The sequence below is a fragment of the Pleurodeles waltl genome, chromosome 5 (genome assembly GCF_031143425.1).
Source record: "Pleurodeles waltl isolate 20211129_DDA chromosome 5, aPleWal1.hap1.20221129, whole genome shotgun sequence".
Taxonomy (NCBI): domain Eukaryota; kingdom Metazoa; phylum Chordata; class Amphibia; order Caudata; family Salamandridae; genus Pleurodeles; species Pleurodeles waltl.
The window spans coordinates 998,209,455-998,221,817 of NC_090444.1; the positions used below are offsets into that span (position 1 = coordinate 998,209,455).

The 12,363-nt window shown below is 40.6% G+C and overlaps 1 protein-coding gene across 1 annotated transcript in view; it reads left to right on the forward strand.

The window, feature by feature from the left end:
- ENPP1 (ectonucleotide pyrophosphatase/phosphodiesterase 1) overlaps positions 1 to 12,363 on the forward strand; it is a 486,681-nt gene that overhangs the window by 48,680 nt on the left and 425,638 nt on the right. The window contains exons 2-3 of the mRNA XM_069235163.1: positions 5,483 to 5,555; positions 8,249 to 8,365. Of these exons, the coding sequence (XP_069091264.1) occupies positions 5,483 to 5,555; positions 8,249 to 8,365 (190 nt within the window). The remainder of the gene's footprint in view (positions 1 to 5,482; positions 5,556 to 8,248; positions 8,366 to 12,363) is intronic.

Sequence of the window (12,363 nt, forward strand, 5' to 3'; positions counted from 1 at the left end):
TGAGTAGCGAGTCGGAGCTATCCCGAAATGCTGGGATCACCGATTTGGCCTCCCTCTGTCAGAGTTGCAAGAGAAGGTGTCTCTACAGTGTTTCCCCTTATCTATAATACTTCTGTCTCTGCCACTAGAGTATTGGCCATGTTCAGCTCCATCTTCTTTTGCAGTGGAGAGCGAAGACGGGCTGGTATTGGATGCTCCTGATATGTTTACAGAAGGGACTTGATTTGTGTTTTGAGCCAGCCGATTACATTCCGCAGCTTCTGTGCTACTTTGGTTTCCCTCGTCAGTACTACTCGAAGGTAGGACTTTCCCACTGCTAATAGGAGCTGTTTTGAGGTGGTGGTGGGGCCGCTAGGGTCCAGATATTCTGTAAACCAGGAAATAAGTTTACTTTTGCCATCTGCCCTTCTGGATTTCGAAATTTCTATTTGCCATGTGCATTCTTTAAGTGCTATTAATATTAGGCCTAAGTAGAGAATGTTCAGAGCATGATCAGAAACCCCTCCCACCCTGATCTGACAGGCGCTGACCTTTGGCAGCACAATTGCGGTTCTCAGGAAGAAATCCCATAAGGATTCTGATTCGTGGGCAGTGGAAACTTAAGTCTAATCTCTTCCCAGAGGGTGCAATGGCGTCACAGGTCATGTAGGGAGAAATCAGCCATACCATCACCAAGGATAGATATGGCCTGAGTGTGTTGAAGGCAGGGATGGCCAGTCTTATCCAGGAGGGGCGTTAATTACCATGTTCCCGTCCCCACCGATGATGACTGGGTAGGACCCAAATTCAGTAGGGAGTCCAGTCAATTTTGTTAACCAGTGGTGGTTAGTTCCAATTGGAGTGTACATGGCCCCCACAAAAGTGTAATCCGAGATCCACAAGCGGGCAAAGACATACCCACTGCATACATTAGTTTACATTTTCAGGATCCTCACCTGTAGCTTCTTATGAATGAATGAATGAATGGCCATTCCGTTTTTCCTTGGGTGGGTACGACACCGTGGTCTACATGGAGGATGTCATCGGAGCCTGAGGCAGATATTACCGTGCCCACATTGTCACGTTTTAGTTTGGGGGATTCCATTGCAGTGAGATGGATTTCCTGTTCAAGGCATTATCTGGTCGTTCTGATCCCCAAAATGCTAGGGCCATTGTGTTTTAGTGTGGGTCATGCCATTGACATTGAGGGACCAGATATCCAAGTGTGCGGAAATGTGTTTGGCATGAGTGGGTGGAACTTGGGAATGTCACTCCACGAGATTCCACAGAGTTGCATGAAAACTTTGTGAGATTCCACAAATGGGTGGAATTAGGCACATTCCGCTGCTTGTGCTGATTTTTAGCACCTAGAGCTCGTTCCACGCTGCAAATCTGCGCGAATGGCACCACACAGTGCACCCAAAGGCACTGCCTCTCAAGTTTATTTTGCTGCTGCTCAAGTAGATTTTCCACTCGAGTGGCAGTTTTTTTCATCACGAACAGTAGTGACCTGCGTTGGAAAATTCTCACCAGGTGCCCTCCAAGTGACCAAAAATCACACTGGGGGACACAAAATCTTACTCTGCAACTTACCTTTGGTGAGCCACGCATGAGAAAAAAAAAAACTCTGCCATAAAGTAGTTTGGCCGAATTAGGTAGAAACAACATGCTACAAGCATGATACGGAGTGGCCTAAATTCCCCCAACTCTGCCCGTGGAGACCTAACTAAATATGGAGGATAGGCTATGTGCCAGGGATAGAGGGCCATAGTCAAGAGGGGTGTTGTGTCCCAAGAATAGATTGCCTCCCTTTGGGTGTGGGAAAGCGCTGCAAGGAAGGCTCACGAGGCAAGGTGCTAGGTGGGTGGAGGGGGGGCAGAAGACATAACTGGGAGGCAGCATGCCAGTAAGTGATGATACAGCAGCGCCAGCTACAGAGTTCAGACAGGTACAGAGTTCCTTCCTACTGCCCTCTTAGCTGGGAGAGGTGCAGCAACGTGATTTTACAGGTCGGGAGCCGCAGGCAGTCTTTCGGGGTAGAGAGGTGGCAGGTAACCAGTGCGGCATCAGAACAGAGCGACCCGGGAGGCAGCTTGCATTCAAGTGGAGAGTCTGCAGCAGCAGCACCTTCTGGACAGGTACAGAGTTCTTCCTTACCACCCTCACAGTGGAGAGGATTGCCAGGTGGTCTGTGGGTAGAGAGAGACAGAAGGTAATAAGTGCAGCATTGGAAAAGAAAGAGACCTACGGGCGGCTTGCCGGTAATTAACCATGTAGCAGCAACTCCCGGGTAGCCTTGCTACTCCTCAGAAGGTTGCAGCTTGTCATTGCCAGGGAGGCCCGAGGCACGTATTCCAGGGAGAGTAGCACTACGCCGTGGCACCCCATGGGAGATTAGAGGGAAGGTTCACGCCCTATAAGGGCTGTTCAGGGAAAGGGCCGCCAGAGCCACACAAGGGAGCGGCCATCGCAGCTTGGCTCTGCCAACCAAGCCCCACACCCATCCCCTAGGGTTGCACAGTCTTAACAGCATTGACGAGTGGCAGTTTCCTGTGTAATAAGGACGATTAGTAAGGGCTATGATGACCAAAACAGGAAGATTAAAAGTAAGTAATCAGAGACTGTTCTCAGGAATTTACAACTGTAAGTGTGTGAACAGTAGTGTATGAATTCAAGTGCATATTCTAAGCAATAGGTTGCAGATGTCGGCCAAGATATTTACCGCACCTCCAAATGAGTGCAGGGGTACAACGTGGAAAAAAATATGACATCTGCACTACATTTTATGATAATTATTTAATTACAAAGTATGCATGCACAATTTGTTTGGAAAAATGGAGAAGATAATTAGCGTTATGTTTGCAGTAATTACTTTTGGGATGCCTGTTGAGAGAAAACGGATTGTTGACGAGGGACACAGTGCCCAATTTGGACTTTGATATCCCAGCATCATCGGGACAGTTTAGGACTGCCTTACCTTATCAAAAAATAATAATCCAGAATTAGCAATAGGAAAGTCTTCACAGCATAATCTTACTCTGCTTATCCAGGGGTTATCCAGTGGTTGAATCTATTACGGAATGAGCTTGGTAGGGGAAATCCAGTTAGAATTGTGAAATTCTATGATGAGGTTTGGGTTCGGTGCTCGAAAGCAACGACACATCAAGAGGTTTTACAATACTTAGTCAAGTTTTTTTGTTAGGGCCGTTATAGCATGCCAAAAGTATCACTAGTGACGTCAGAGGAAATATGTTTGTTTATATTGTACACAGTCCTAAATCTCATTCCAAGGCTGTGGTTCAGAAACTTTGCTTGCTAATAGTACACTTGAGAATAGAAGGTTCTGTGAAAAGCAAAGAATGATGAAAAACGTTCTTTATCCCTGAATACTCTTTTCCATTTTAATGACCATCTACAACGTTAATAGGATATCAAAAACATTCTAGCTGTGGGGTCAGCGAGAGATACCTCTCGAGTGGAGTCAATGAATCACTTCTGTGACTTCGATGGCTTTGAGGCATTTGGCAGAATCTGAGAAATCTAATTTTTACTTGATCTTTTTTATGTCCTAATTGTTGTATATTGATTTTGTACTCCCAATTAATAGAATAAACCTCACAGTTCACCCGTATTCTTCCGAATGCACCTGTGATGATTAGACCCTCCCGACTAGTTGGTCGAAACTTGGAGTAAACACTCTCGCGGGGGTCCCAAAATCTAAGAATCTGGTTGGTACCCCCTACTCAAAATTCCAGCTTTTCTGAGTTTTCTCCCAAAAGTGTTGAAAACAACATGGACCCTGGGAGTCCTGCCACTTACCTTCTGTTTTTTCTCAATTCCTGGGCAATGACCACAGAAATTTTCCTCTTGCTCTGTTTAGGTTGATGGTGTCATCAGTAGGACTGGTGGAGAGTGGGTGGAGGGCAGACTGGGGCCTTCTTTGGAGGGCATTGTCTGCAGCACCCAGACTGCTAAAATGAGGAAGACAGGCGCTGGGCGATGCTGCTGCTTGTAGCCCTCTTTAGTATCTGAAAGATTCCAGTGTATCTGGGCCCAGAATTATCTGTTCAATAAATGTGTCCCAACAGTGTCGGACTAGACCTAAAATAGTCCCGAGCACCAAAAGTGTCCCTTTAGTGAATTAGATACCAAAAATAAGTGGCCTATGTTTGCAAATTGGCCCAATTTTGAACTTATAAAGACATGCTGTATAAGTGTTTTTGCAAGTTTTGGAAGACCGTATGGGTTTCAGCTTACTGCAGGCAATGCTTATTTTAATAACATAGAAATCAACAGTACAAACCTACCCAGCAGACCATAAAACGGGCCCACCAACAGCCAAAAAGCAGCCAACGCACTGACCTGTCAGACTAGCCCATCGGGCACTGCCTGCTTGTCCTATCTGCCGGGCCGATCTTGCACGTCCCAGACACCTAGAATATGGAGTTGTAGTATTTCATCAGGAGTTTTCACTTTGTGTGAAATACCCCGCATTGTAACGAAGGCCTTCGTGGTTCAGTGGCGAAATGGTAAATTATTGTTTAAGACTATATTTTGTGTCTTTTCTAATTTATTTAGCTAATATATATATATATATATATATAATATATATTTTTTTGCAATTCAACCTAATTGTATTTTATATAAATCAATTGAAATGCACGTTACTGGTTTGGCTTCTTGTTTAAAAATGTTTTAATTAAATACAAATATTGGTAATTGTAAAATATACAGAAAACAATGTTCAGTATAAGGAGAGAAAATACTCTTCTCTTCTGATTGCTAACTAATAGAAGGAATGGGCTTCATATTTTCGTGGAAAAAAGGATGCGGAAGACCAAAAAGTGGGGAAAGTTAAGCACTAGCCTGCACCCGTAGATGAGGAGAAAGAAGATCGCTAATTGTTGACATAATGCAGGCTTTGGGACTTTCATTCCTATCGATGACTCAGAACGAGTTACACTACCTTTGCAGCCCACTAAGACTTTCCATCATCCGTCACCACTGCAGCTGATCATAAGATAGTCAGAAGAGCGTTAACAATGATGTGCCATATTTAAGATATTCACATTAACTTATTTTTATAGTCTTCTGTTAAACAAAACATCTAATGTGGTTTTGGTCCTCCTACAAGGAATGCAGACATCAGAATTGTGATACGTTCCGTGGCAACTGGGCCTTAGAAGCCCCTTTTGGCTGTCTTCTAACACCCACCCATGGAAGAGGGGGTAATTTTGTCCTGGCTTTTATTCGAGCCCATAGTAATATTGCTACGCCATTTATGGTACATTGGAAACCCGCCTACTTAGGCTCTTAAGCACCTTTATTCATTTCAGGCCTGCCCCAAAAATCATCCTGTAAAATAAACTTCTAATCCTTCTTGAAAAACTACATTGCAATGCAAGAGAAGCAGTATAACGTTTTGCTGAAGCACAAAGCAAATTTTGTGGAGGCAAGGCAAAAAAACAAGTTAACGGATACATTTTTTTCCCTTTTATACTAGGTTCTCTGTGTTGGCATGCTAACTACGGTCCTTGGATGTATATTTGGGTTAAAGCCCAGCTGTGCAAAAGAAGGTAATGTGTTTGAATTTTTCTACTGTTTAGTATACAAGCATATGCCAGCTATCTTTCATGAAGTTGTTGTGTGTATTTGGTAATCCTAGTGACATCCATTCCTTATGTGTTACCATACAGGGAGAGGATGTTTACGTTCAAGAGTAAAAGAAAACATTTTGTGACTTCCTGTCACTGGGCTGTGTTTTGTGTTTCTGTATAACACTCATTTATTCTCCTTCACTATTGGGATTATTTAGAGGCATGAGGCAAAGAGAGATACAAAACACCCATTAGCAATTAACATTAGGGTTGGGAATCTGTTATATTTTTGTAAACGACCAATAACTTGTTGGTAAGAAATGGGGAAAACATGATAAAACAGCGTTTGGGCATTTTTGGCCCTCATTGTGTCTGCACACATTTGTACTCGAGTAATTGCCACCAGTGGCTAGTTAAAAACCGGAGAAAGCACAGTTTGTGGTCCCCTCCTGATGAAGTGCTAAAATCAATGCTAGTAAGCTTGGACTTTTAGAACTTTGACAGTAAAATATTTCAGGACTACTCCAATTTGCAAAATATATTCGTGTAAATCATGTAGAACTGAATAATTTAAACACGGAGATTAGAGAATACATTTCTAATGCCTTTCACAGGAGTAAATAGGCATGTTCATGTTTCCAGGCATGGACACTGTCAGTAATAGTTATGTGAATGCTAAGTCTACCAATGTCTGCAATGAGGCACACCCTGATATCTCGCCACTGACTTTACTTTTACAACCGGAGTAAATGTGCAGGTTAGTATATTATTATTTCTCACTATTATAAGTGCAATTTGCTGGTAAGAAAATATCTAGAAATTGTGTTTTCTTTAATGTAGAATGTATGTTACAAAATAATTTTTATACGATTAAGTACAACTTAAAGCCTCAGAAAAGTTTGAGACTAAGACCCACTTAAACCAATGTGCAATAAATCAGCTTACCTGAAATGTAATAGGATAGGATTTTTCCTCATCCTTCCCTCCCCCAATAACTAAGAGTGAGCCCCTGGGAATATTCATCACCTGTTTTACAACTTGGTTCAGAACATGATGCTCTTTTGTCTGCCCCAAGTTATATGAAAGAAGTCATCCATTTTTTCAGAGTATTTTTTGCAAACGAGGTCAGAGTAAAAGTATTAACCTGTTCTAAGTGTATTTCTTACTTTTGTGGATTGAGGAGGCTCTGGATAGTGAGATTGAGCAGTGGGTTAGCTGCTGCGCTCAAAACATCCACCTGAAGTTTACATTGCCAATTATTTTACATGCTGGACATCTTGTTTCTGTGTTTCATATGATCTCCAAATTCCTTTTATATGTAAAAGAAGTGGCTGACTGTCCCAGGGCAACTATACACAGGCAGATGTGCACCCAAGCATGCGTAGACCCGCTTATTTTATTAGTTTTCTTTCTGAGTTAAAAGCTCCAAATTCAGTTATGTCCCACCTGTTCCACAATCTGAATCTGTAGACAGATGATGTATACAAGATGATCAGAGAGGGTTAACTCATTTGTGTGAATACCTTTTCATCGATCCTGTCAACATTTTTAGGTTTTACCTAGCAGCAAAGAGGCCTTGTCTAGTCAATGTAGACATAGAGTGGGCATTGTGTCCAACCCTTGTTCATGGCTGGATGGCTCTCTTCTCTGTTCGATTATGGCTACAATGCATGCACACACTTACATAGCAGCCATCTGTGTATGATTTTTCTTTTGCTTCAAGTAAAATGCTTTCAAGATGGTAACCATGTGTGCTTGCAACTGCGGTGGCCATCTTGAAAGGATATTTAGTTAAAGCACATGAAAAACATTCAAACATGGCAGTCATACATGTGCTCACATATGCAGTTGCCATCTTTCAATGACTTTATTATTGCCTTGAGAAAATCATTTGAAGAGGACTGCCACACTTGCAAAAGCACACGGAAACCAGCTTTATGTAAAGTTTCTTATAAAAAAAAGAAAAAGAATTCAAAGCTGGGTTCGCTGCAAGCGTTGCATAAATCTTCAAAGTATTCTTAATGAAACAGAAGAAAAATCATTCAAACATGGGCATCGTGCATGTGAACTCGTGTGACATTCATCCTTAAAGGATTTTTCGGAGATAGCCACTGTGCACTGTGCAGTGATATAATGATTTTTTTTGTTTGCTTGAAATAATTCCAAGATGGTGACTGTGGCATGCACACGCATAGTGTAACGATTATGCACATGCAAACGCTCGGTGGCCATCATGCATTTAAAAGTAAAGTAATTGGCAGTGTCAAAAGGTTTTTACAAATGAAATGACTTTACCAGTGCGTTTCTTTTTTTAAATTTTGATTCATATAATTTTGTTTGTAAAACGAGAGCTACCTCCATGGTTAGAATCACGAAAAAGGATCTTAGGGCCATATGTACGAACACATTTTCCCATAGACACAGAATGGGCAAAACCCTTTGCTACATCTGGCCCTTAGTATGGTAAATAGGTTGAAAATAATAAGGAAAAATATGTTAGGAAAATGTCTCTACAGAGAACAACAAAACTAGCTTCTGAACTTTTCAATTGTTTCTTTACTATTTTTGCTAGGCTCCCTCCATAGAAGCATGCCCGGTTATTTGGCTGATGTTATATTCACATGCGTTTTAATTTTCCTGATAGTAAAAGTCTCTATTTTTATCTGTTTCAGTGAAAACATGCAAAAATCGCTGTTTTGAGCGGAAATTTGGGAGTTGCCGCTGTGACAGTGCCTGTGTTGAACTTGGAAACTGCTGTTTAGATTACGAGGACGTTTGCATACTGCCAGGTAGAGTAAAACAATCTGAATTCCTTATAGAAAAAAATGTTTGTCAGTGTTCTTTCACACAGACGTGTAATAGCCCTATTCTTGAAATAGAGAGAACACACACAGAAGTATTACCTCTCAGCATTTCGAGAAAAAACTGTGTGAAGGCTGACAACAACTACCAATGATAATATAAAACAGGCTTGGAACTCCAATCGAAATTCTATGCACGCAGTAACTCAAGTACTGTAGGCACTTTGGAGGTTTTTATTGCATTCCATGTGTGTTCGATGTGGCATCAGGACAAATTAAGTCATTGAGCTCCGCTTCTTCATGAAAAAACATCAAAATCGTGATAAAGCAGCAATGCATCTTGTAACAGACGGGATGATATGTGTTAGCGTGTCGAACATTAATAAGTAAACTCACAAGGGGAGGCGTATAGGTTGATGAACCCTTTGACTCGTTCAAGATGTTCTTACCATAGTTCCAGAACAGGAAACAATAATCAATAATCATTAGTCAAATCCATAATCAATGGAGTCAGTAATTATCACACACCACAACCTTTCAGCCATGAATAACCACGACCTTTCAGCCATGAATAACCACACCTTTAGTAAAAGTTTAGTAAGTTTATTTCCCTTATATTAACAATGCAAAAGTAAAGTCATGTCGATGAATCTCAAGATCAAATGAAACACATATAAGAACAATACTGGTTGACCAAAGCCACGGAAGAAATGCAATCTAATCAAGGCTAGAATCACTTACATTCTAAAGCAACGGTACAGATCAACATCAAAGTCAGTTGCGATGAAATAATCACATACATCGAATTCAGCAAGATAGCTTGTCAAACATTTGTCCCTGCAATTTGTCAGTCGTCATGTGAATAGCTTAAACTAACCCAGATTAGCATCAGCATGTGGGGCTTCATGCAAAACAATTTAGAGCACCAAATTTAGTAAAACATCTAACTAGAAAACTATTAAAACAGTGCAGTTGGTACCTAAAAAGAAAAGGCATAAAACTGCAATTCGGTCACCTTGCCATATCTACCTATCCACAGTGTGGGTCAGCAAACAGAATCAGTCTTCGTCTTCAGGTCATCAATCGATCAGCGAAACATCAGGCTCTCAGTCGGAGAGTATGAGCCCAATGACAAAATCTCAAATCTCTTCTTCTCCCAAAGTCACCCTAGATCTCTGGTCTCGTAATCTAATCTGTCTAAGTTTCCTTTGTACCGTTGATATATCATAGTCACCCGAACTATCCCCTAATTCCCAGTTGGTCATTTAATCGTACGTTATTATTCTACCCAATAAAAATTCTATATCAAATCTACGAATACTAATATTTCTTCCTTCACACGTCGTTGATTGGTCTGTTTTATGATGTTCTCATCATCTGGCTCGCCAGGTATCGAATTTGTTGCATCTTCTTCTCCAGTCAGTGTCTTCATCGTTCGTGTCCTGGGAAAGTACTTCTTGCACACATTACACACAGCTCAATACATTTTAAGGAGACTGTCACTTGTTAGTTGGTTCTCATGAAAAGCTTCTGCTAAGCACTTTTAACAAGACAATGAGCATGTCACAGTTAGTTCACTCTGTCAGCATTTTTATGAAATGCTAAGAAATACAGCTCCTGCATTAGGCCTGGCAACTAGGCCAAGACACTCGCTAAGTTAAGGCCTTTAATTAAGAAGCTAAACCATACTTCATAACCCTCAATGTGACATATTACTACATAAATCTAATACATTTTCAATATTTCATAAGTATTAATCATTAATTAGTAAAATTTGTGAACACTGGTGGCCATTCTTTAAGGTCACAATTTCAAACGTGTACATTATTTTCTCTACTTTATTCATTTTCTACATAAGTCATTATTCAAAATACATAAACACTCATTAGTAATTTCTAATTAGGACATCTGCTTCAGCATATGCTATCCGCTACTTGTATAGCATGCAACTTCCGCTAGTGTGGCCATCCTGGGACTCTAACAAGCTGGTTCATAAAAGCATTTATGAGAAAAGAAAGTAGTACTAAGATGCTGTATTATGCCCTTACTGTTGCTTGCCTTTATTAACGGGACTCAGGACGTCTAACACCCTGTTTGATGTTATTAGTAGAAGTGCAAAGCGGACACACTCCCTTTTGTTTGTACTAATTGCATGTGAAAATTCCCATTTTAGATGTTTTGGAGCCAATTCACCCAAAAAAATAAGAATACGTAAAAGGGTATGACAGGAGTAATACTTTACATATTTCATAATGCCTTTGGCAATAGGACTCTTTGGTTAAGAACAATGAGAAGACCCTAGGTATGTGGTAGTGGTATGACCTACGTAGGAAGAGATGGGTGGAGCTACATGAGATTCTGGCATGTGGTGTGGAGCTGCACAAGGTTCTGGCATGTGGTGTGCATGTATTGTGTTTATCTTATTGCTGCTAAAATACCTGCATTGTTTAAACAGGTATAGGGGTGGTAGTGATTGCTTTATGCAGCTTTTTATTAAACTTATATTAAGACATGGTTAGAGCTCTGTCATTTTTGGTGCTGCATTCTTAAATGATTAAAGTAGTGCAGGACTATATTTGTCAATGGGGTCCACCCAGAACAGTGAAATTTGCAGCCTTAAGGAATTACTCAGAGGTCTCAGTGAAGAATCAACGCAGTTCACTAAGTATCAGTTAACGTGCATCCTAAGGAAATCAATAGAAAGTTCAGCAAACGGTCTATACAGTCCACCAAGAAGCTTTGAAATGGGCAACACACTGGAAAAACCACAGACACTATAAAGTGCTGGGGCCTACACCTGTCCATTCAATGGGACCGCTGTCATGTATAATCCTGTGATGGAGCATTTAGAAACAGAATTTCAAACTGAAAATGAATAGTTACCACATTTTCAATACAGTTTTGTGGGCAAAATTTTCGAGGGACTAAGGGCCACATGTACTAACACATTTTCACATAAACATAGAATGGGTAAAACCCTTTGATACATCTGGCCCTAAGCTATCTATTCTGTTACTTGACCTGAAGGTGATATGCATGCATCAACTCATAGTGTAACACTCTTGTCGCTTATAGTAATTTCCATATGACTATACACTACTCTAGTAAATGTTTTGGCTGCTCTGCTTTATTAAGTGTGTGGCATTTTTACTTAGATAGTTTTATGCTCCCTGATTGTTTAGTTTCCTAATTGTTTAGTTCGTCAATAACCTATGAAAACATTCTGTTTCATATGAAATCAAACATAACACATTATAACATTACAACCACTGAATAATATAATTATTTTCTTTTTAAAAATATAAAATAATTATTGTGGTTATTACATGCACAGGGCTTGCCAGTTCCTATACATCTGCAATCATTTTAAAGGGCAAAATGTAAAAGTAACATGCCTAAGCGAAATTAACAGAAGGAATATTCTAGTCATGGTTTTACTTATTTTCACTTTTAGAGAATTACTTGAATTCCTTATGATTATGAGACCCCACCAGGGACCACCTGGTGGACAGGGTTTTCTGAGCAGCAATGGTGGTCATTTCGTATGTTTGTTATTGGTCTCCTCTGGTCCTTCTTACTACGGCTGTGCAAACGGCATCTGTTCTGCACTTGACTCTCGGGTAGCGAGGGTATGGAGTCCAAGACTCAGAATTTAACAGTAAAGTGAGACACGCAATATTCCACTGCCCAGCCCAGTGCTTATCTTAAGTAAAGGGAGGTACTTAAAAGTTTCAGTAAAATGGAACACTTCACACGATAATGATGCTCAGTTCATAAAGAGTAATCTAAACTACAGGTTTTTGATAAGCACCCCACCACCTCAAGTGCCCTCTGACCCTGGTCATATGAGGTTTCCATGATCTGGAATACTTTAAGGGGATAGCAGGACTAGGCTAGGCAACAGTAGCAAAGGTGTAAGTTCTCTAAGCAATCAGTATGCAGTATTGACCCGTAGATCATTTTGTCGATCTTGAGTTAATAGATTT